The 25,051-nt window shown below is 47.0% G+C and overlaps 1 protein-coding gene across 10 annotated transcripts in view; it reads left to right on the plus strand.

Moving 5' to 3' along the window:
• Positions 1 to 25,051, plus strand: part of NAV2 (neuron navigator 2) — a 773,977-nt gene that overhangs the window by 552,437 nt on the left and 196,489 nt on the right. For 9 of the 10 annotated variants that reach the window (XR_012076623.1, XM_031681096.2, XM_072969658.1 and 6 more), the window contains 3 exons: positions 1,275 to 1,347; positions 11,951 to 12,215; positions 24,513 to 24,679. Coding sequence is in view for 9 of the 10 variants with exons in the window: in XM_031681096.2 (XP_031536956.1) it covers positions 1,275 to 1,347; positions 11,951 to 12,215; positions 24,513 to 24,679 (505 nt within the window). In the remaining variant the exon portion in view is untranslated. Of the gene's footprint in view, positions 1 to 1,274; positions 1,348 to 11,950; positions 12,216 to 16,332; positions 16,402 to 24,512; positions 24,680 to 25,051 lie in introns of all 10 variants that reach the window. The other variant, XM_015243612.3, reaches the window with a different exon arrangement.

Genomic DNA, 25,051 nt, shown 5'->3' on the forward strand with positions numbered 1-25,051 from the left:
ATACTACTATATATAAAATAGATAAACAAGGTCCTACTATATAGCACAGGAAACTACACTCAATATCTTAAACTAAAACAAAAAATATGAAAAAGGGTATGTATGTATAACTGAACCACTATGCTGTACACCAGAAACTAACACAACATGGTAAATCAACTAGACTCCAACTGAAAAAAAAGTAGGGCTTTTAAAATGGAGACACTTCACCCTCTGTGGCTATGAAGGAGCCACCAGGATCTTGTTTGAGAAAGGGGAAAGAGAATGGGCACAAGTACGCTGTTCAGGGCAGTCATTTATTAGTTCAAAACCAGTCCTATGGGTTCAATAGTGGTTTGAGTTCATGAGCATGTAGGTAGAGCCTAGGATGGCAGGTTGGGGGTAGGGGATGGGAGTGGAGATGAGGAAGATCTCCACTGTGAAATGCAGATTGTGTGAATTTCAAAGATCCCCGTGCCAAGTCAAAAGCAATTTCTTTTATTTATGGTCACCATTGACATGAATGGAGCCCGAACATTTTCCAGTAGACCAAAAAATAATTAGCCCTGACAACTGAAGTCAAATCAGACCTTTGGGAATGACCTAATTGTTCTTTCCTGAGGGCTGGATGTGAACTTGCCTTTGGCCGTAGCATCAGCCCTGGAAAGCCTGGGAGGTCTCCCAGACCCTGGTGGGATTAGGTCCCTTTTTGTCACAGCAGACACAAAGGACAGAGGGGTTTGGTGAGTTTCCAGCTCTCCCTGGTCCTCTGCAATGCCTGCCATCCTGAGAATTTTGTGAGTTAACACTACCTAGATTCTTGCTGAAATTCCCATTCACTCACTTTATGTTTGACTGCCTACCTCCTTGGTGGTGGCTGGAAATTTCTCTCTGCTGCTGGCAGGCGGATGGGTCTTCTAACCTTGTCCCCACCTCCATTTTTCTGGCAGCTGCTCAAGTTTTCAGGGTAACACTGGTGACAGTCATCAACACGAGCGCTCCAATTCCAGCCCGGTTATTTTTGGCAGCGGTGAGCAAGCCAGGCTCTCAACTTTTGGCACTGTGTGATTGGGACATTAGGTAACCCTTTCCTGTGCAAGTACAAAGGAGAGTCCTGACCTGCATCCATCCATCCATCTATCCATCCGGTGTCTCCATGTCATTTTCCTCTTTGAGAACCTTAGCGAATGCACAGTGAACCCTCTCGCTGACATAGCCCATTGTTCCTAATAAGAGGTGGCTCTGGAGGAGGCTGAACGTTTATTGAGTGTATAATGTTTTCTTTCCCCCCCTAGATTGAAAACATAGATGCCTGCTTGAATTTCCTGGCAGCTAAGGGGATAAACATCCAGGGGCTGTCTGCCGAAGGTGAGTCAGAGCACGCCGTGAAGCTGCCCTTTCATTGTTAGAAATGCCCGCCTGTGACTTTTTGATGATGTTTATACAGTGAAGCCAATGGGTGCGGGTGGCCTCTTCTGGTCTTGTTTCTTACTGGTTTTGAGGCAGCTTGACGCTTGTCTACACTTGAGGCTGTGAACTTTTTGACAACCTAGAGAATCGCTCCAAGAGTGCCGATCCAACCGTGCCAGCCGTGTCTGCAGGACACTGAGGAGCAGTGAAGACCGAGCTGCTTCTCTTTGAGAAGGGCTTACTCAGATAACACTGGTTTGATTCACACGACTGGCAGTTCAGTTAATTATCAAGCCGGGCCTTATCTGTGGGAGAGAGAACACTTAACCACAGAACATATTTAAACTGTACAAGTTCCCAGGGAAAAATGCCTAATCCTTTATCTCTTACTTTTATTAGAAGAAGCAGCGCTTTTCCTAGCTCAAAAAAAAAAAAAAGCACATGATTTATGAATGAGATGTTCCATTTTGATGTCCTGATTAGTTTTTAATTAACTCCAATTTGGTGGCTAATTAACACATTAGCGTGTGCTGGTGGTTGGCTGTTCAATTAGGTGCTGGTCTGGAGATGGCTGGTCTGAATTCTTAGCCTCCTCAGGCAACATCTCACTCTGGAAACTCACTCTCTCTCCTGTTGTAAATACAAGCAGCTGCCATCGGCCCCGGCATCCTCCCAAACTCATTAGGCTGCACCTGCCTCCAGTTTTCCCAGAACAGGTAGAGCCGTTTGGGCTTCAGGTGACACCACCTTTCCCTAGCGTGGTTGTGTTTTGAAAAGCTGCTCGTTAGCCTCTAAGCTGGTGGTCGGCCGGGAGGCAGGGAGCAGTGCAGAAGGACACGGCTCAGTGGAGCAGGTAAGTTTGCAAATGTGATCTGTTCAGGGCCTGTTCCCTGCCTCTGCTCTGCTATGTGGTTTTCCTGGCTATGTTTCTGGATTGTCGGCTCTTCCAGTATTGGTGGGGTGGGGACACGTTGGTGTCTCATGGGTGTGTCATGTCTCTGAATGGGACATGTTGGGATTCCCCAGGTGGGACCTCTAATAGCCTGGGCCTCTCCCAGGTCAGGCGTAGTCACACCACTTCCAGAGATCTCTGAGACAGCCATCGGATGGTCAGCCTTAATCTCAGCTCTGAGAGAAGTTTCCATGGAGAAATCCCTTGCCCTGGGGTGTGGGCCGTCCTCCACAGGGGACGAATGAGATCTGGGTTGAATGGCACATAGCCTGCACGATGCTGGAGCATGGGGATTGGTGGTGGTGTTTCCGTGGAGAGGTGGGGAGATGAATATTTCTGTTCCAAGGAGCACGGTACTTCCTCCTGGAAGAGAGTTGTTGTGCCAGTGTAGGGGGCAGGCAGGCACTTCCTAGTTCCTGGGAGGGATTGGATCTCAGGCCTGTGTCCCCCGGCAGGGGCCTTACAAATTCATGCTTAGCAGAAAGGGCTCTAGGGGATGCGGACTTGGGAGGCCAGCTCCATCCCATGTGGCCTGGAGGTGACCCCTGGCCACCCTGCCATCTGTCTACCCTTTGTCCTGCCTTCTCTTTGTCCGGTCCCTCCCCCCACTTTGCCTCATCGTCTCTATACTTCAAGGCATAGAGAATCTACTCAGCAAATACTGTTAAATGAAAAAGTACCAACTGTGCTTCCAAGGCTTTTACCTGCATCTGCTCCAGCTCTTTAAACTGGTGTTGGAGTTTATAGTAGGCTGAGTTACAGATGAAGAGGTTTTGGCTTAAAGAAGTTATGAGTGACATCCTAAGGCCTGTAGTTAGTGGGCAACAAAGCCAGGATTTGAACCCAGGTCTGTGATTTCAGAGTTCATGTTCATGGTGTCTTTGGGGACAGGTGAATAAAATCTAGGTATACCATGTACAGGTGAAAGAAGAAAAAAGATCTAGAACCCTTTGTTGGCTGGAACACTGTCTCAGGTGATGCTGGGCAGCCTGTGGAGGCATATCATGCAGAGACACTCAGCCCCAGCCCTTCGTCCATAGTGGAAGGTATTCCTTCTGAGTTTCTGAACAGGAATCTGTTGCTGGGGTATAACTATGAAGTGGGTTTACCAACTGCCACCAGTCGTGCTATGTTGACTACCATCTTTCCACCCAGGTCGAGACTCACTAATGTGTTGGCCAGAACCCATTTCTCTTCAGTCATGTGCAGTTATCAGAACAGTTTTATGTTACTACTTATGACCCTGTCTTGTTCTTTTTTAAACTTCAGTCTCAAACTCCAAGCCCTTTTCCCCCAGCTCCCCGAGTGCAAGTAGCTTTGGAAGGTTGAAGGGGGATGGAGGTGTGATGACTTGACTTTGTTTCCTTTCCCTCATTCCTGCACCTGGGCCTCCAGGACTGGAGCAGCATCAGAGGAAGCAGCATTCTGCTGATGGTGAAGTTGCTATCCTCCTCTTGGATAGTCGTCATTGCCACTGTCCCTGCACGGGAGTCTCTGCCTGCCTAGGGCCTTGGTAGTCTGTTGTGAGATTGAACCAGCCTTTCCAGCTCACCCCCAGCTGGTAGCATTCACATCCCATCCTTCTGATTCAGCCCTCTCCCCCAACCCCCCCCCCCCCACTTTTTAAATGGAGGTCCTGGGGATTGAACCTAGGACCTCACACATGCTAAGCATGCGCTGTGCCACTGAGCTATACCCCACCCATCCCGGGCCCCTTTTGTCCCTACACTAAGGTGGTCCTGGTAAAGCCATAGACCTCAGGCTCATGATCCCCGAGTTACCCACCATGGAGTCAGCAGGAAGGTGTGCGCTCTGTCTTACACTTGCAGTAAACGGAACGGGCCTTCTGTCACCTGGAAGTCCCCACTATACAATCTCCCTTCAGCTCTTTTCCTCAGATTTAGGTGGCCAAGAGGCAGACCTGCCAAGTCTCTGCTAAGCAGACGTCCCAGCTGGGCACGACAGTGCCATTGCCACCACTTGGAGTGATTCTCCTGGAGCCTCTACCCCCTTGACTTTAAGCTGTGCAAGGACCTCACCTTCTTGCTTTTTGATGAGGGGAGGAAATAGCCCATCTCTCTGATCATCACCCTCACCCACCCTCAATGACAGTCTCTCATCTAGATCCCTTATATTGATTTTGGGCAGAGTGGGGAGGGATGATGGTGATGGTCTTTTGTAGTAAGACCAATTCTGAACCAGTGCAGTCTTACGGGAGGGTGACTGGCCCCAATGTTTATCGGTTCCTTGAACTTAAAAAGCAACGGTACTTCGAGCCTTTTATTTTGTCCTCAGATGGACCTTATTCATCATTGCAGGGTTACAGGAAAGACCTCATTTGACCTACTGTTAATTATTGGAATGGAAACCATGTATTGAGAACTCATCACGTGTCAGTCACTGAGATAAGCACTGTACACATTTTATATCTTACTTAATTTCCACAGCAGCCTTCTGAAGCCCGTATTTGTATTACCCCATCATACAGATGAGGAAACTAAGGCCCAAAGCGATTGTTATGTGTGGCGAAAGAGAAGCCCACAAGGTCGGCCCTGGCCAAGCTACTCACACCTGCTGTTTCAAAGGCCTGGTGTTTTCTCCTGCTCACCACTCTCTGCGCTTCCAACCACCTGCCTCACTACTTGAAGAGCTTTCGAGTGTTTAAAGAAATAATGCTTTCGCTTTAATGCTTGTTGTTTTCCTTTTGAAGCCGATTGAGTGCCCCGAGGCTCCGCCTCTGATGAAAACAAAAAAATCAGCAGTTGGAAAGTCCCATAGGTACATCTCCACCCTTCTGCAGTGACTAAAGCTGGGTTTGGAACCCAGGAGGGTGTGTGCACCTGTCCTTGAAGCATTTCTGCAGCTCAGGCCCTGCCCTGACCTGCCTGTGAGAAAGCCACAGAGAGCCTTTGTTCCAGGGCACAGATAGCCAATGCCTGCGAGCAGGGGCTGCCGGCCAGGGGAGCCCCATGGAGGTGCTGCTGGTCTCTCCCACCCACTCAGTGTTCCTCAAAGTTGGATTCATCTGCTTGCTCTTGGAGACTTGCCAGGGTCCCGTGAGCTTGGGCCTCTCCCTGCCCTGGGTGATTTTCAAGATCCTTCAGCCCCTCCCCAACACACACTCCACCCGTCATGACCATCTGTAAACCTGTCCCTGTGAGAAAGGATGGCCTTTACCCCTGGGAGTTTTGAGAACACCTGGGGTTTATGCTCCCTGGCCCTGAGCCCATCCTCCTGCAATGGGAAAGCAGAGGTCTGGAAGGAAAGGCATATCCCATTTAGTTAAGCACACATTTGCCAGGCACATCCTGTATACCATGCATGGGGCTGGGTACCAGGGTACACAGAGAGTCATGTCAGTTGTACAAAACTACCTTTCATTCCAATTAATAAGACTGCTATTGAAGGGAGGGTATAGCTCAGTGGTAGAGCACATGCTTAGCATGCACAAGATCCTAGGTTTGATCCCCAGTACCTTTATTTAAAAAAATAATAATAATAATAAGAGAGCTGTGCTAGTGGTATGTAGAGGATCCAGCAGTACCCAAAGAAAGGCAACAGTCAGCGTGGCCCGGGGCAGTCAGGGGACTTCACAGAGGCGGCCATGTTTCCCCTGGGTTTAGTAGGATGAATAGGCATACATCAGGCAGGAAAGGAAGGTGAAGGGAAATTCAGGTAGATGATGGGGCATAGGTAATATGATGGGGACAGAGGACTGGCTTTTTATCAGTCTGGCAGACTGGAGAAACAGAGGCAGGAAGATGCTTCCAGGTGCCTCTGACAAGGAGTATATATGCTTTTGGAGGGAAGTTGGTTGCTGGTTTGATGCGCTCAGGCCCGGGTTTGCTGCCCTGCTGGTCAGAGACCCAGATGCTGAGCTGTCTCCTCCTTTCATCCTGAGCCAGAAAGAAGGAGGTCTTTCTGGACCATTAGGGTAGAAACCTAATTTCTGTTTCCATCTGCCCACATCACCTGAGTTTGGAGTGAGTGGAACCTTTTCTGCCCCTCGCCAGCACCCTCTAAGTTCTGCTCCCACCCCCTCGTCCACCTGCCCTGGGGGTAGTCACCGCCAGGCTTGGTGAGCAGTGCACAGAAAGGCTGCGGAGTGGGGTGGTCACGTGGTGAGTGCAGGTTGTGTAGATGACCCGTCCCGGGCAGTAATGCCCCGGAATCCACAGCCTCAAATCAGCCGCATGACCTCACACTGTGACTTCAGGGGACTGGAGGGGAACCTGAGACTGCAGTCTGAGTCCCTTCCTTTGTGTTAGATTATTCTTATGCCTGTGCCTTAGTAGTAAACCAGGCCTGAGCTTTATTTTAAATAATGTTGAAAGAAAATGACTATTATCCTCCAGCCTTACCCAGCATTCCCTACAGCATCCATGCAGATTAGTACCAGCCGGTGGGAGTGGAGATCAGTCAGAGCCCAAGGAGATTAAGACTCAAAGCAATCCTGAGTTCTAGTGGAAACTGGATTATGTCCTGTGTCGTTTATTCCTTAGTTTACATGGGGGGGGGGGCGGCCCCAGGAGAGAGGAGAACAGGGTTCTCATGCTGGTTACAGCAGCCTAGCTCATGTCTCCTTTGATAAGCCCTATCTCTCTAGGTCTACATTTTTTTCCCTTCTCTACAAATCAAGAGGGTGAGGCTAGTTGATCAGAAACAAAATGATGCTCTTTTTTCCCAAAGCTTTGGGAAATGTCGAGAAGGAAACATTTTTGTGGGTTGGTGGATTTTGTTTTTACACGGCCTGTGGAGTCGGCTTACCAGGCCTCCTGGAACACAGACAAATGCCGCTTGGAAATAGGAAACGAACACACTTCTAGCTATTTTGGAGACTGTCTCTAACCGACCACCCATGGCATAAACTTTGTGCCTCTCAACCCCAAACAGAGCATCACCATTCTTGAGTCCTGTGTTCTGAAAAGAAAATGAAACAGTCCAAACATCTGCCAGCTGGTAGGTAGATAAACAGAATGGACTTTCTCCATGTAATGGGATAATGCTCAGCAGTATAAGGAAACAAACTCTTCGCGCTCGCACACGGATGAACCTTGAAAACATGCTCAGCACTAGATGCCAGATGCAAAAGACCACACGCCACATGATTCCATTTGTAGGAAATGCCCAGAATAGGCAGACCTACAGGAGCAGTGGATTCGAGGTTGCCTGGGATGGGTTTGAGAACTGATCGCAGATGAGCACTTTTCAGGGTGATGGAAATATTCTAAAACTGGAATTTACTAAACTTACTAAAAATTATTGTACACTTGACTTTATAATGTACATTATTATACCTCAGTAAAGCTTTTTTGTTTGTTTCTAAAGGCTCACCATTGGGTTTTTCTTTAAAATGGGATTATTCATGATTGCTTTTCCTCTGGAAGCCTGTGACTGGGGCACAGAGGAGATGCGTGGGAAGGAGGGACAACTTCTTAGGCTTCTTGTAGGTGAAGGGCCCTGGGCTGAGTTCTGAGGAGGCTGCAGGTACAATGACCATATTTTCTGAACCAAAAAGGGAAGTACAGAGTTGGGAGTGCCCCAGGTGCCTTGGACTTACTTTCTCATTTAATCCTCTGTTAATTCTCGTACCAGCCCCATGGGAAAGGTGCAGCACACATGTGCCCAGCGTAAAGAAGAAACAGAGGCTCAGAGTGGTTGAATCTTGCAAAAACTTTGAAGTCTGTAAAGGATGGACGATGAAGATTCAATTCCAGGTCTTTTTGGCTCTGACAGTCAGTGATCTTTCTAATAAGAATGCTTCCTCCTAAGAAAGAGTGTATTTATGGGAGCACTGGGCTCTTTCACAAATAAAAAGATGTTTCAGGGAATAATAGAACAGACAGTTATGAACAATAAATGACTTAACACCCATAGCAGACAGCGAATGTGGCATAGCCGGCTCTGTTCACCTGCCCGGCGTGGCACTGCTGGGTTATGAGGATGCTGACGTGGATGTGCCTGCTTTCTGCAGGGGACAACCCCTGAGTCCCTGGGTCTGCTCAGTTGTTCGTTCCTTCCTTCCTTTGTTTTTTCTCGTGTGGTTTTTTTTGTTTTTAATGTATTATGGAATGTCTAGAAGAAGAGTAAAGAATATTTATGTGCCCACGAGCTAGCTTAATACATAAAACATCTGGTGTGCTTTTATTTATTTTTTTAAATTAAAAAAATTTTATTGAGGTGTAGTCAGTTTACAATGTTGTGTCAGTTTCTGGAGTACAGCACAATGCCTCAGTCATACATGAACATACACATATTCATTTTCATAGTCTTTTTCACAGTAAGCTACTACAAGATATTGAATATACTGAGGTGTGCTTTTAAATTCACGACACATGATGGGTATGTAGGTAAGCTGAGTTACACCGCGTGGGGAGACTTGGCTTTGAGCTGGAAAAACCTAGATCCAAATCCCAGCTCTGGCATTTATTACCAAGAAGAGGTCACAAATGTTTCTGAGCCTTTGTTTCCCCTGCAGTAAAAGATGATAATACTCATTTCCAGGCGGTAGGGGCTGAATGAGATCGCGTGTGTCAAAAGCTTACCTAGATCCATACTAACAAGTAGTAGCTCTTGTTACTCTAAACTGGATAATCTGCCGGTAATTATAAAAGGCACAAAAATCTTACGCAGATCTCATCTATCTTGGTTATAGTTCTTTTTTCACCCTTCAAGGAATTCAGTTTTGAGGGGAAGTTGTTTCCCCAGGTTCCCTTGTAATGGGGCAGGACCCTGGGCGGCCCTCCCGGGACACACCCCTCCCCCATCCTGTGCTGCACTCCTGTCTGAAGTACCTAGATTATAGCCACCCAGAATGGCTGCCCTCATACTAAAGCACATTCTGGTGTCAGGGAGGAAAGAAGGCAGCCCCTGCACATTCACAGATGTTTATCAGGAGCTCTGTTCCTTGGAGTCTTGCAATAAAACTCCCTGCTACCCCTCCCCGGATCAGGCTTATAGTCTTGAGGCATTAGCCTGCTGTGACCCCCTTTGCCTGGCAAAGAAACAAAGCTGTTCTTTCTGCTTCACCCAGAATTCTGCCTCCAGATTTCAATTTGGTGTTGGGGCACAGAGGCCAGGATTCGATAACACCTTAACAGGTCCTCACCTGCCTGTCAGCTCTTGATTTTGTCCCTGCCTCCCGTCACTGTCCAGCTGAGTGACTGGGTTGTGTCACTTAATCCTCCATCTTCCCATGAGTCAAATGCCCATTTTAAAGAAAACGGGGGAGGGGGGAGGGTGTAGCTCAGTGGTAGAGCACATGCTTAGCAAATGAGCTCCTGGGTTCAATCCCCATTACCTCCATTTAAAAAAAAATTCAATCCTCGGTACCTCCATTAAAAAAAAAGATCACTCCCCCCAAAAAAATACGGAGAGGTGGTTGATAACAAGTCCCCTCTCCTTTGAAAAAAAATTAAGAAAACTGAGGCTCAGAGAGGTTGAATTACAGAAACTCAGTCTATAAGCTGAATCAGTCCCTCCAAGCCTCACATTCTGTGACGATGTCCCTGTGAGAACATTTAGAAGCGGCAGCAGAGCAGGCCACAGGTGTGTTCTCCTGTGGTTTCCTTAGGGTGGAGGAGGAGGAGGTGGAGCTGAAAGGTTAAAGCTGAACCACCCAGAGAAACGAGGGGCCGGGCTTTCAGGGGACTTTCCGACCTCTGCGGAACCCTCTCTGCTCCCTGCATTGCATACAGTGGTTTCCGATTATCTTGGCTTGTCCAGGTCAGCCCTGGCTCATACCTGTTGTCCTGATGTAATTAAGAGCTTCCCATATAAAATAGATGAACAACAAGGACCTACTGTATAGCACAGTGACTATATTTAATTTCTTATAATAACATATAATGGGGAAGATTCTGGAAAAGAAAGTATATATGTGTAACTAAATTGCTTTGCTGTACACCTGAAACTAACATTGTAAATCAATCACACTTCAATAAAAAAACAAAATTTAAAAAAAAAGAGCTTCTCCCTTTCACTCGTCAAAATATCATAATCTGCATGATGAATTATAAGGTCACCCTAGTAAAGAAACCATCATTTTTAGATCATGGAGCCGGAGCTGCATGGGAATCTCAGGATTCTGGGGCTGTGGTTGTCATACGGTAACCAAGACCAGTGAAGGACTTGACTGTTGACAATGTGCTTCCACACATACGCTCTCATTTGATCTGCAAAACAACCTTGCATAATGGAACAGGCTGTGTCAGTATTGTCATTTAGGGCCCAGCGAGATGAGGTGACTTGCCCAGGATTGCACAGCTTGTAAGTGGTGGAGTGGAACTCAGGGCTTTGGTTTTCCCAAAGCTGGGCTTCTGCCAGTTGTGTCCCACAATCAGAACACGCTGGCTCCCGAAGCAGAGTGAAAGTTGGACTCTAGTAGTTTGTATTGCCAGTTTCTTCAGAGCCTGGAAAGAGGAACTCTTCAACAGGAAGTAATTCAGCCTGACCTCGTCAGCCGATCACACCCCTGGGGTGCTGGCAGGCTTACAGGGAGTGGGGCTGGTTTCTGAAAGGACCCCATTCATACCTTCTGCTTCTCTACTGGTCCTTGGTGGAAACTCCGTTCCTTTATCAGCATCCTTTTCCCCAGCCTGGGGCTATCCTGGAGGTCTGTGTGACCCTCGCAGGCAAGGGAGGCCTCACTTCCTCCAGCCCCACTCCCTCTAACCCCCTTGCCAGTTCAGAAAAAGAAATTCAGCCTAAGGGTGGAAGCAAAGCAGAGGAACACAAAGCTTCCCCCCAGGCTTCTCCTCCTCTGTCCCTCGAGCTGGGTGGCCCTATCACTTCACCCTCAGGGTCAGTTTAGACCTTGGCCATCAGCATCTGATGTTAAAAGAACTGCATAAAAGGAGGGATTGCTTTGCATCCAAATCCTCTGCCTGTGAATAAATATTTTATTCCCTCTCTGCGACTCTTTATGCATGCCTCGAGGCAAATACATTTTAACATCTGAAAAAAATTCTGTCTGGAGCAAAAATTTTCACATCCCCAACTCTGCACGAATTTCCTATAAGAGAATTTTTGCGTGAGTTCTCTATGGAAGCAAGCCCTATTACCTATCCCCACACCCACCCCAAATTCAAGTTATTTATTCAGCAAGCAGGAGAGACTGAGGGCCATAGGTCTGAGGGAAGGATGATTGGGTAACACAGGGCAAGAACTGTGGAGCAGGCCGGCAGCCACTTGGCACACTCGAAGTGGCTTGAGGCACAGAGCACAGACTTGGCAGAGCCACGTGGAGACCAGTGAGTTCCCCCGCTGCCTCTGTCCTTGCATCGCTCGTGCTGCCTCCCGGACAAGCACAGTCTTGCTCGGGACTCTGACTTTTCTGGTGGTGTCCTGAGAATTTCCTCCGCCAGACATCCCAGTTGCAACTTGCCTCACATCTCCACGCCAATCCCAGTAGGGAGAATAAACTAATTTCTTTGTGGTCTCAGCCTGATTTTAATTGACTGTGATACCAATTAGGTGTTGGGGAAATCTGTCATCTCCTAGAGGAACTAAACTCAAAGGAGGGCTGAAGCAGCCTATTGAAGGGGCCGGGAAAAGGGCACCCCAGAAAGGATTCTTCCCGCTAACCCGCATCTCTTTATTGTCTTGCAGAAATCAGGAATGGCAACCTCAAGGCCATTCTAGGCCTCTTCTTCAGCCTCTCCCGGTACAAACAGCAGCAGCAACAGCCCCAGCCCCAGAAGCAGCACCTCTCCTCACCGCTGCCGCCCGCTGGGTCCCAGGCGGCCGGGGCCCCCTTGCAGTGCCAGGCTGGCACTCCCCAGCAACAGGTGCCAGCCACCCCTCACGCCCCGGGCCAGCCTCACCAGCCAGCGCCACATCAGCAGTCAAAAGCACAAGCGGAGATGCAGTCCAGGTGGGCTCCTCGCCAGCTGAGAGTTCTGCTTTTCCAGGGGTCTTCTGCCCCGCTGACCACACTCTAGCCCGCACTGAGCATGTTTTTCATTTGTGCTTCCTTGGTGCTGAGGACTTCTGGTCGTTTGTGGGGAATGAGCGTGACCTTGAAGTGGATGGATGCGCCTGGTGGAGATGTGTCCTTTTCTAGATCAGAATCGCCAGCAGCCAAAGCTAATTAGCTGCTCCTGCCTTAACTCTGCCCTATTACACATACATATGCTCGTAGGCAATAAACAGCCCCTAAAATAGACTTCAGACTTCTTCTGCATGTCTGCCTCCAAGCTGGGTGTTCAGTGTTATATGTGCAAGTAATTTCACTGACTGGAGGCAAAAGTTCTCCAGCAGATGCCTCTGCTTTGCTAGAGGAGAAATGCAGAAGAAAGATGGCAAGGAGTTTTTAGCGGGGAAAGAGGTAGCCCCCTTCCCTGTGAGGGCCGACATCCCCTGATGGGAGCAGTTATCATTAAAACGTGACTGAGTTTTGCTGACCTTAGAAACTGAGTAGTGGTGTCAGCTGTGATCCTCTGCTTTTTAGGTTAGGGCCTCGGTTTTGTTGATGTTTCTAGAGGGACCGACCTTGCCAGTTGGACTCACTGTAGAACAGTACACCAGATACACCAATAGAACACCAGGGCAGTTGCCATCTACCCTGTCATGATGCGAATAGTTGCATTCCTTAGCAACTCTGTGAAAGATCACCTTGTAACATATTTGTTCTAATGACAGAAAAAAAGGAGGGGATGAGGAACTAGAAAGTTTTTGATTCATAGGGAAGTTCTGGAGAAAAGCCCATAATAATTATTTTTCAAGTCATAAACCTTTAGCTATCAAACCTAAATGTCACTGATCAACTTGATTGCTTGGTTTCATTTCATATACATAAAGAGAAATAACTTTTTCTTTCCAGTCCCCCAAAGCCTTGGCATTAGTAATCATAACGTTTCTCACTTACCTTCACCCTTGGTAGCCCGTTGTAGTTGGGCAGAGTGGTTCAAATAAAGTAGTTGCCTTACAGATGGTTACAGCTTTTCTCCCCATGAGAACTGCTGTTCCCCAGTTGTGATGGTGTTAAAACCAGCAGTGATAGATATGATGTAAATCAGTCTCCCTAATTATCTAATTATATCCAATTCACATTATGGAAACTAGTGTGTGGGCTAGTAGAGGTGCCTAGACCAGCAATAAGGAATAGACAGCCAGGCAGCCAGCCTCTGCCCCTTTGCCCTGAAGAACCGCCTGGGTGGGAGCCATTCTCTGGTGAGAGAGGTCCCCTTCCTGATGGACTGGGATGACTGAATGATCAGAACGCCATCCCCCACACTGCATTCTGCAGAGGGCTTATTCCCTGGATAGTGACTTGCAGGGAAAGGCTTCTCTGGGGGAAACATTGGGAAATAATCTGGGTTCAGTTGTTCTAACTGTTACTTCAGGAAACTACTGAGATCCTGGAATCTGCCAATATGCATTCATTTATACATTTAGTGTTTGAATGCCTTCTGTGTGCCAGACACTGTTCTAGGTACTTGGGGGTCAAGGCGAAATGAGATATCTAAGGTGCCTGCTCTGGCATTCTACTGGAGGAGGCAGGCAAATGAAAGGGAAAGAGACATATCAGATAGTGGTGCTGTAATCAGATGATGAGATTCAGAGGGATTGGGTTAATAACTTAGGTTGGATTGGTAGGAAGGTTTCTTTGAGGACATGACACCAAAGTGGAACTATGAATGACTAGGAGCTAGCCAGGCAGGTGTGGAATAGATGAGGCAGAGGGAGCAGCTGGTGCAAAGGCTTGTGTGGTGGGAGTAAGCTTGGCAGGTTGGAGGAGCAGAAAGAAGGCTAATGTGGCTGGAGTTCAGTGGGTAAAGGGAAGTGGGAAGTGCAAGCAAAGAGGGCTGCCACCACTTACATGGGAGACAGTGTGAGTGGTGTCCTCTGAAGTTGTGTAGCCCTGAAGCCAGGTCACAGAGAGACAATTAAACTGGGTAAAGAGTTCATATTTCATCCTAAAGCTAACAGGAAGCCATTGGAGAGTCTTGAGCAGGAGAGAGACTTGATTTGATTTACAGTTTTTTTTTTTTTAAAAAAGTCACCTTTGCTCCTCTCTGGAGAATAAGACTATGGAGGAGCAAGAACAGAAGGGAGGGCCCAGCTCAGAGGCTTCTGTGGTCCTCTTGATGACAGTGGCTTAGATCAAGGTGGTAGAGCAGATACAGAGATGGCCCAGTTCTGGGCCATTTTGGAGGATGAGCCAACAGGACTACAGGTAGATTGACTCTCTGGAATGAGGGAGAGGAATCACAGGTAAAGGTTAGATTTCTGGCTTGAGCAGCTAGGAAAATGGTGATATTTATTAAGATAACAAAGCTAGGGGAAGGAACATGTGTGCACAGAGGAGGGCATAGGAAGCATTCTCAAACTCAGCCACAGAACTCTTCTTGTTTTATAGAGCATCTCATTGCATAGGGTTTCCAGGAACATGTGTTGAGAAAACTCTGGGCTTATGTAACTGGGCTGTGCCAGCCTGAGACATCCATTTCCATGGGAAGCATTTGTCTTCTGAAAAGAACCAGATGTTCCATTCAGGACACCCATCTCCCAGTAAGAAAAAACATCCTACCATTAGTAAATGCTTTATCTAAAGATGAGCCAAGCTCATTTAAGCCAGCTTTTTAGATCCATTTATTCCAGAGTAGTTTCTGCCATCGTGGCGCCCCACTCTGTAATGTGGAGACAAATTTTGGAGTTACTGTATGTCCTTATTCATCCTTTATTTGGCTCAGATTGGGTTCCTTCTGCAAATGACTGGTTTTATCCATTATATACTAATACTTTCTAATTTTATTTCCAGAGAATATCTTGTTCTCAAGGTCTAGAAATACGATACCCCATGCTGATGCTCTGGCTGTAAATTTAAGAATAGTAAAATAGCTTCACTGGCTTAGTTCTATTGTATTTCTCTTCTCAAATTCTGACAAAGTCCCGAGGGTAGTGATTCAGACCCTTGATCATCAATGTCAAATGTTGACACAACACCCAAATACCAGGTTGATGTTGCCCCTCCCTTAGAACTCTGCCAGATATGAACACACCTCAGTACCGTACCTCTTGGGATAGCAAATATTAAAACTTGGCAACTTTTCCATAATGTGTGTTAATGAAGCAGTTGGGGAATCTGAGCAAGGAAATTGGAGACATTGGCATGAAGGAATCAGAGCAGCTTCTCTTAACTTCAGCTCTTCTCAGTAACTTACGTGATGGCTGAGAACTTGACCCACACTCCACCTCGTGAAATTCTTCCCCATCTATGTCTACCTTACATATTATCAGTATTTAGCTTTTTAGGAAAAATCCAGAAAATTGCTTTTTAAAAAAAATTCATTCTCTTTTGTCTCTTTCTCCACTTCCTAACATTGCATTCCTCATCTCAGATCCTTTTATGGACATGGTATAGTATATATGGATGCAAGAAAGATAAATATTTCTATCTTTCATAAGGTAGTAAATAAATTTAACTTTTTTGTGAAGTCTAACCATGATTCTTCATATTTATAAATTTATGGCTCAAAGCCCAGAATTTAGCAAGTTCAGAAGACTTTAAGACATTCCCAAGACCAGCAAACCTTGCAAGCATCTCCACCCTTTTTTGGGGGGCAACTTTATGGGATATTCAGGATATCAATGGAAAAAGCACCCTGGTAGAACAAGCATGTGAAATCAAAGCTTCTAAATATGTTGGAAAGGCAGAAGTGTAGTCGTCAGAGACCCCCGGCTTCAGCATCTTATTATGGAAGAAGGGCCTTATAGTGACTGATAGCAGAGAAGACATTTGGAATTAAAAGAAAAAGAAAGTCACACAAGTTCTTAGATAATCTTGATAGCAATTTCTCCACAGTGGAGATTTATCAAATCAGAGAAGTCAGACCTAGAAAGCAAGCTGAATGTTGTGGAAAAAGTGGGCGGAGGGAACCCCGGAGCTGGTCCCATTGTAACAGGACTCTTGGTTATTTACTTGTGTGTCTAATGCATCTTCTCTCCCCTCACTCACCTCTTCCACTTTTTTCTTTCCTATCATGCAGTGCATCATCCAAGGACTCATCACAAAGCAAAATCATCCGCTTCACTCTCGGTCAGAAAAAGATCTCTAGGTTAGACTTTCTTCACACCCTGCAAAGCATGGTTTCAACCCAACTCCTCCTGCCCTTTGTTCTGGCTGCATTTCCTTTTGGTCCCTCTCCCTGTGTCATGTTTGCAGTTTGGGAAAACCCAACATGCTTTGGCTGATGACCCAATGTTGGAAAGTCGAGGGTGGCCGCAGGGTTGTTGAGGGTGGGGGGCATGCGTGTGTGTGTGACAGAGAGAGAGAGATTGAGTGTAAGTGAGGTTGAGTTGTGTGTGAGGTTTCTGCATTTCATTGATTTTTGTCTTTGATTGCTGGGGTGTCAAAGTCCATTCTGATTTGTAGAGAGCTGAGTTTCTAGGTGGTTTTCCACAGTGGTTTTATGATGACTTTGGCTCCCTGCTCTGTCCTGGCCCAATCCCACCTCACCTGCATCTCATTTCTGTGTGTGATGTTTTTTGTTATTGTTGCTGTTGCTAAATTACTAATGTGAGATTAGTTTTTCTCTTGAGTTTTAAAGACCTGAAGCATGAATCCGATTATTCAGAGGGGACAAAGCAATAAGGCAGCTCTGTCTTATTTTTATTTCTGGATGCTCTTGTGTACCGTGGAGGGATCACTCCAGTTTCCTGAAAATAAAAATTAGGACTGCTCACTAATTAATTCTCTTGACTCAGAGTTTGGCATCTGCTGCATCCTCTGAGGACCCATTCCAGGGAATGGGAAATGGCAGTTACATCCTTGTAGCTACTGTTGTTCTAAAGGTATCGACAGCTAACATTTATTAAATGCTTATCATGCACCAGTTTGAATACATTATCTTATTTAATCTTCACATCAGCCTTCTTGCAGTAGGGCATGTTATTATCCCCATTTTACAGATGAGCAAACTAAAACTTAAGTTCGGTAAGTTACTAAAGTCACACAGAAAGTGGAAAAACCCAAATTTGAGACCGGGTAATCAGAACCCTCTCTTTAACCACTGTGTTACTCTCTCCCCTCCTCCTCCTCCTTGAATTCTGGTCTTGATGTGGTTGTTGAGGCTGCTTTTTAAAATCTCAGGCTTCAACCATTTCTCCTGGCCTTTTGCCTCCCATTGCCTTGTGGTGTCCTGGCAGAGATGAAATCTCCTCTGCATTACGGCTGGTATTTCTTTTTCGTCAAACTCTCACTTAAAGCTAAAGGGATGCCCACACTGCATCCCTCTCTGTATTTGCGTCACAAATATGGAACCCACTCTCTTAGGCTCTGAGTGGGTACCTTTTCTAATCAGAGTTAACTTTTTAAAAAAGCTTATGCAGGGGGAGGCCCGACTCAGGATCTTCCTGGCTGGGGGGAGACGCCACAGGGCGGTTGCTTCTCTGTAGAACAAGTCAGCATGTTACCCAGGCTTGGTTCTGCATCTCATAGCCACATGTCTTAGCCAGCTCTGGTTGCTGTAACACATCACCATAGAGCAAGTGACTTAACAGAAATTCACTTCTTGCAGTTCTGGAGACTGAGAAATCCGAGGTCAGGGTGCCAGCGCGGTCGGGTTCTGATGAGAGGCCTCTTGCCGATTTACAGATGGCCGTGTCCCTGCGGTGTCCTCACAGGGTGGAGAGCAGGGAGAAAGCGGGCTCTCCTGCCTCTCTTCTGAGGCACTCATCCCATCACGAGGGCTCCACTTTTGTGACCTAATTACCTCCCAGTGACCCCATCTCCAGATACCGTCACATTGGGGTGACAACATATGAATTTGCAGAGCGGGAGACACAGAGAGCCCATAGCACCGTGCTGGAGAGTGACTGCTTTCCCTGACAGCACAGGCCCAAGTCAGACAGACCCCCGCTGCACTGGTAAAGTGGGTCCCCCCCCTTTTTTCTTTTTTGAGCATCATGCAATGTCCATACATAGGAAAGGAAGTGGGGGTGGGGAGCTTGGCAGAAACCTGCAGTCTGGTGTTTGTTCCCACGATGCCAAGTTCTGGGAGAGAGAGAGAAAACAGGAGCTGGCTGAGGAAGTATCTAATTGGAAGCACATGCCCATCCGGTGAATGATCTGTTATCAGTCCCAGATGATGGAGGAGGAGGTGGGGGGGTGGTGGGAATGGGAAGAGAGGAAGAACTGAAGGATGAGGGTGTGTCTGCCCTGCCCTGGGGGCATGCTGGGCATGGGCTTCCGAGGTGACCGAAGCCAAGGTCTGGCTTTCTGTCAGGGTCTTATCCCTCACCTAGGATTTCTTTTGGACGCATTGTTTCTGATGAGCCCAATAAAGGGATGTTCTTCATTTTATTATTTGCCTAACACTCATCCTTGCCTTACCTTCACCCCACTTCCCCGCCCTTAGCCTTGAGCACAATCTTGATAAGCATTTTAGCTGATCAGGCACCACCAAAAGTAGCAGTAAAGTCTGGTTGCCAAAAAAAAAAACAGCCCTACCCTCTGGCTGAGTAGGACACCTCTCCCAGAGCACCAGAAATAGGTCTCTTGTTCAGGTGCAGACATTGATTGAACATCTGCTGGAGCCAAACACCTTGACAGGCAGCAGGAATGTTGAACCAGGTGGGAAGCCTCACCCTTGAGTCTCACTACAGGGAAGGGGCTTATGGAGGGAACGGGTGCAGGGTTGAAGGATTTCTGTGAATTTCTGCCTTTGACCACGATATCGCCTCTGGGCATCCCTGGTGAGCCTCAGGTATTTAGGCTCATTCTGCCTGTGGGAGGTAGTGAAGCATAGTGATTAAGCTTTGCAGTCAAACCTAGCAAACCTGGTTTTCACCACGTACTATGTTATCCAGGCCAATTATCTAATTTCCATGAGCCTGTGTTTCCGTATTGGTAAAATGGGGTAATCCTGCCTTCTCACAGCGCTATGTGGATTAAATAAAGTCACTTCAGTCCTTGACTACCTGGCATGTAATCAGTGCACCATAAATAGCTGATACAGTGATGTTGGTGGTTTGGGTTGATCTGGGCCAACTCTAGCAAGTCCCACAGAGTTGATCTCAGCAGGACCATCTCGCAGAGAGGAGTCATTGCCACTCGTAGTTTGGTCCTCTCCACCCAGCCGCTGAAAAGCAGATGCCACAGAGATGAGAGATTTAGCATTTAATCATCTTGTCTCCAAAAGCAGCTCTGATTATGACCTCTAACCCACCGAGGTCCTGAGCATGTGCACACAAGCTGCCTTCCTTCCTGGGAGGGCCATCTTCTCCCGGCCTTTGAAGTGGTTTTAGGGAGAAGAACCGCTTTCTCCCCATCAGCACGTACAGCACATGGTGCCGGGATGCAGGCGCAGGTTACGTGCCAAGAGTGACAGCCTTCCTTCCCCTGCCTGCTCCACTGCACACATGCTGGAGAAGTTGATCGTGGTTCCCAGGGCTGCAGGATTTTTCTGCCTTCTCTTAATTACACCTCTTCCCTTAAACTTCATTTCTTTAAAAAAGCAACGTGTGTGTGTATCATAGAACCCACCCGTGTCCTCTGTCATTTTGTAACTGTTGTCTGAATATGGAATGATTGTGGGCAGCAGAGTTCCTCTTGCAAAGGAGCTGTCGGAACCTACTGGGCTACTGGCGCTCTGAATGTAGCAGGGTGTAAATGATTGGAGGTTGACTTGCCGCATTCCTCTCTGGCTACTTTTTCTCAGTGAGGCAGGCATCAGGGGCAGCATCTGTTGTGGTACCTGCAGCTGTTCCACAGGAGCAGGACCCAGCTCTGCAGCAGAGAAGAATTCTAATATACAGACAGCAGCTGTCTTCCAGGCTGGGGCTTGAAAGAAGTTCTCCCGATGCACAAGGGTGTTAGCAATAATGAACTTCAAGATGTTAGCCAAGGGCCTGTGTCACTATAAACTGGAAGATCCTCTGCCTCCCTGATGAATGCCTCATTGCTGGAGGACAGGACCAAGTCCCAGATTCATAGAGTGACTTTTGAAGCTGGCCCCTCCTGCTTTTCCAGCCTCATTTCCTTCCACGCTGTCCCCCAGGCCCCAGTACATGCTACCTCTTTCTTTCCTCTGTGCTCTTTTTTTCTGTTTGTTTTTGCAAACTTCCCTCTGCATGACCCCTCTGCCACCCTGCCTTCTTGCCCCCGGCTGACATTCATTCTGTTATCTAGAAAAGGGAAATAAGAATTACCTTGGTTCTTTGTCACCCGAAAAAAAGATTTTTGACGAGAAACAGGAGAAAGCGTGATAAGCAAATTTTATCAGTGGAGTAAACAAGATAGTGAAAGATAGTACACTCCTGAGAACGGGAGCGGGCCAGTCCAAAAGAGGAAGACTGGCGCTGCTCTCTTTCCTCCTGTTTTTATATCCTGGTTTCATGGTTGATTGATTAACTGATTGATTCCCTGTGCTCTGGTTAATTGACAGCTCAGGTTCCTTGTGTTCTGGATTGTTCCTTTCCCCTTCCTCTCCCCCTGGCCAGTACTCATTTCTATCTAAACTACCTAACAATTCCACATGCCACATTGTGCTCTGGGGTGGCTTTTATTTGGAACCTTCCCTGAACATCTCACCAACCTCCCAATGTCATCATTTTCCTTCTTTGAATTACTTCTGACCTTTCATATATTTTATCAGCACATGTGTAATTAAGATGCCAGCTAGGGTCAATCTGCCCCTGAAGATCTAGATAAGGTTGAGCTAGAACCCTGTGGTCGTCCGTTGGGGCTGCCGTCTAAAACACCACAGATTGGGTGACTTACAGGCAACAGAAATTTATTGTTCCCAGTTCTGGAGGCTGGAAGTCCAAGACTGAGGTGCTAGCATGGTCAGATTCTGGTGAAGGCCCTCTTGCAGGTTGCAGACTGCCGACTTCTCACTGCGTCCTCACATGGTGGAAGAGGCGAGCTCGCCCTCTGGATCCTCATTTATAAGGGCATTAATCTCATTCATGAGGGTTCTGCCTCATGACCTCATCACCTCCTAAAGGTCCCACATCCTAATACCATCACGTTGGGCCTTACGATTTCAACATACGAACTGGAGTAAGGAGGGACTCAAAAACACAAACATAGCACATCACTCCTTCAATTTGTGAGGTCCAGTCCCCTTCCCAGGATTGCTCAGGTATCTTAGGATCTCATGGTCACCTTTGGCTTTGAAATCCTGGATTTACAATTCAGTCGGTTAACTCAGATTGTGGATGGACTCATCCATCTCAAGGAGTGTTTTGGTTCCCTCATGGGTGGGTCCAAATTAAGCTTTTTTCCTTACACCCACCACACATTCATTCATGGCCTTTGTTTGTGAGGCTGACTCTGCTGAAAACTTCAAAGGGATGGAGGGTTCTTGCTTGGGAGGAAGCAAGTGTCCAACCCCATTCACAAAAGAACCCAAGTTTTAAAGCACAGTGTTGATGTAGATTCCTTCCGACACTTGGAAGAAGTTGTCCATCCAGTTTTCCCATTCAGTCCAGTTAAGGGTGCTGTCCTTACTAGGGTGTAATGGTGATGAGGTAGAGGGTGACATGAGTTGGCATGAGCTTTATGGTGGCTTTTGATAGCTAGGTATTTGCCAACCATGTCAGCTGCCCTCAAGGCCCTCAAGACCGCTTCTTCCATTTCTTGGGAAACTTGGTACCACCTGTAACCATTTGAAGGATGAGTCACTCCCATCAAAGGAGCACCTCTAGGTCCTGACTTGGGGAAGAGGATCCAGTGGTGACCACCCCTGGGAAACCAGTGCTGTGTCAGTTAATCTAAGACTGAGGATGTGTCCCTCTGGGGAGTGGGGCCCACAGATGGCTTGGAGGTACCCCCCAGGAGAAGATCTTCTTCATAGCTACTTGGATGAAGCAGTTTTTCTTCTCGAATGTTCCTTTGGGAGATGATGAATCGTGTCTGCCAAAGCCTGTCTTGCCTCTTTGGAAATGTTGATGTCTGACTCTTGTGTGTTGACTTTTTTCCAGCTCTCTTCTGCTTCTTGAACCTAAATCCATCCATTTCCTTTCTTATTTGTCTGATTCTTTGTGCTATCGTAGCATGTTTTCTTTATGACAATGTCCAATTTCTTTATGAATCTATGCTCAGCAGAGAGGATGGGAAGGGAAACCAGCATGCATCGAGTACTTACAACAGGCTGGACATTAAGTGCCATTTCAAGGTTATACCCACTGGGTGTACTTATTATTATTCTGAAGTTACAGATCCGGAACATGAATCTCACATTATCAGACTAGTCCAATACATAGAGAAAAATCCATATTCTATCCATTGTACCACAATGCATCACGGAGGACCAGGTTGCCTACCTCATTCAAGGTTGTGCCCATTCCATCCAGCACTTTGATTTCTTGCCCCTATAAAGGCCCTGTGCTGCCCTAAAAAAAATCTGTGGTCCATTCCCAGGTCAGGGCAGGGGGGCCTCTATAGCAACTCTGAAAGGAATGCATCTTCTCCCTCCTCGTTGCTTTTGGCTTCCCTGTTCTTTGCCAATTCCCCACTGATGCAGACTGCTGTGACCTGTATTACCCTGCACCACTTAAAACTGTTGCTGTGACATCATCTTGGAACAAGTCCATAATCCTTTCCCAGGCCTATCTGTGGGCATAAAGACTCCTGCAGAGTCCAGCCTGAAGGAGCCCCATGTTTGCACCTGCAACAGCTCTGCCACTGGCTGAGTCCTCAAATAACAGTGTCCATCTTGGAGGGCTTGCAGGATGCTGTTTGCATGGGAAGCAGAACCAAGAGGTACCAAGATCCCACTGCTGGATAGAGCTCCTTGATGAGTTGAGCTGGCTGCCTCTGGTCCCCAAACGCAGGGACTGGCGCTGCTGATTTTGCACCCTACTCTGTGCCTGTCTTCATGGGGCGACCATCTTTTCCAAACCAGATGGTTAACAGCGGCAAATCCTCCAAGTGAGGTGGGAGGTGAGGCCTTCCCTCTGCCACTTTTTGGGGAAGAACTCACCCCCTTCCTTCTCTGCTAGCTCCCAGTTAAGGAATTGGGCCAGCTTCTTCTTAACTGTATAAATTTTACAGTCCTCTCACACCAGCTCGTGTTCCCTGTTTACTCTACAACCATCTTTCTTGCTCAGCCAACAAGAAAAAGTTTAAAGTGTTCGCCTGCTTATATCTGCTTCCAGACTGCAGACTTCTTTGGTACTTACAGATTTGTGTGGAAAGAGAAGGCTGAAAGCTTTATGAGTTGAAAATTCAGACTTATCACTAGATCTAATGCTAGTCAGCTGAGGTTCCAGTGGCTTTAAAACACAGCTAAGTTGGTTTTAGCTGAAAGATATAACTAAATATTTCGTCATTTATTCATCTTTCAACTTTAATGATTGGAAACAGTCCTCTTAGTAGTCCCTGAACCAAAATTCTGATTTGGGGAGTCTTACCCTTAAGTCTTTCGGGAATAGGCCATAATTCTTCAGACACATTACCAGAAATTAGTCTGCTGACTTTATTTCCCAAACCACCCCAAAATGAAGTGTTCTATTTAAAGAGAAAGTGTGTGTTTGTCTTTAGACTAACAGATTCCTGCTCATTTTACAGAAAAAATGCATGATTTTATCCATCTCCGGTGCAGAGAACCTGGGCTTCAGACTTAGAGCAGTGTCTATGGAGACAGGCTGTCAGGTGTCGAAGGAAAATGAATGTCTGAACAAGTGTTTCCATCCAGGCCATAAGTTTTCATTGCAGATGGCTTGGGTTCTGAGGTAGCAGCTCCCTTTCTGATCATGATAAATTAGGTCTTTTTCTTGATGCTTACATCCCCTAGATTATGGTGAAAACCATTTTTAGTACCTACCAGAAGAGATGCCCATACACAGTAAACAGTTTAGAGTCTTGACAAGCCTTTACGTTCCACCCTTGATAGAATTAGAGGCGACGTGGTTTGGCCCTCTTGAAAAGTAAAATTACTCATCCAAGAGAAGAAGGAAGATGAGCTTTGTGTTTTTTAAGTCAGCAAACACATTCATATGCTTTTCCTTCAAAATTCCTCTCTCTGCTCAAAGGAAAATTGCTCGTGCTTTGCTCTTGGACTTACTGGGGTTATTGCTAGCCTAGATGTTTGTGGCGGTTGCACTAAATCCTCGGGCTGGTAGACCTCCACAGACCCGATGTCCTGCATGGCTGCGGTTCCTTCTTCTGAGACAATTGCTGTTCTGAGACTGAAGCTGTTACTCTGTTGCTTTTGCATTTTAGACTTCCAGGTCCTACCGCGAGGGTATCCGCTGCGGGCAGCGAGGCCAAAACACGCGGAGGGTCAGCTGCTGCTAACAACCGGCGGAGCCAGAGCTTTAACAACTATGACAAGTCCAAACCGGTCACCTCCCCTCCCCCACCACCACCAACAAGCAGCCACGAAAAAGGTAAGCCACCTTCTTGGGATTCCTTTCTGGCTTCTTTTATAGCAGATCCAGTTCCTCTGGGTGAATGTGGGGTTGTAAATAGAGTGATGGGCATGGGTCACACAGACCTGCTTGGCTGGTGGGAACTTTGTTAGCAGAGGTGTTAATGAAGTGGGGGAAATACTGTCATCTTCACAGTTGCCAGCTGAAATAGCTGTGTTTGTCTGTGTGGGGCCCGGAAGACACACAGAAGCAATATAGCATTTGGAATTTGAAAATAAACTTTCATAGAACGTGCTCTATGCAGTGGGTGGTTTTCTAGAAATGCAAGCTGCTTGGGGTGTGAATTTTGTGAGCTGATAAGGTTTTCTACCCATCAGAAGTGATGTGAGG

Source organism: Vicugna pacos, chromosome 10, assembly GCF_048564905.1.
Source record: "Vicugna pacos chromosome 10, VicPac4, whole genome shotgun sequence".
NCBI classification, from domain to species: domain Eukaryota; kingdom Metazoa; phylum Chordata; class Mammalia; order Artiodactyla; family Camelidae; genus Vicugna; species Vicugna pacos.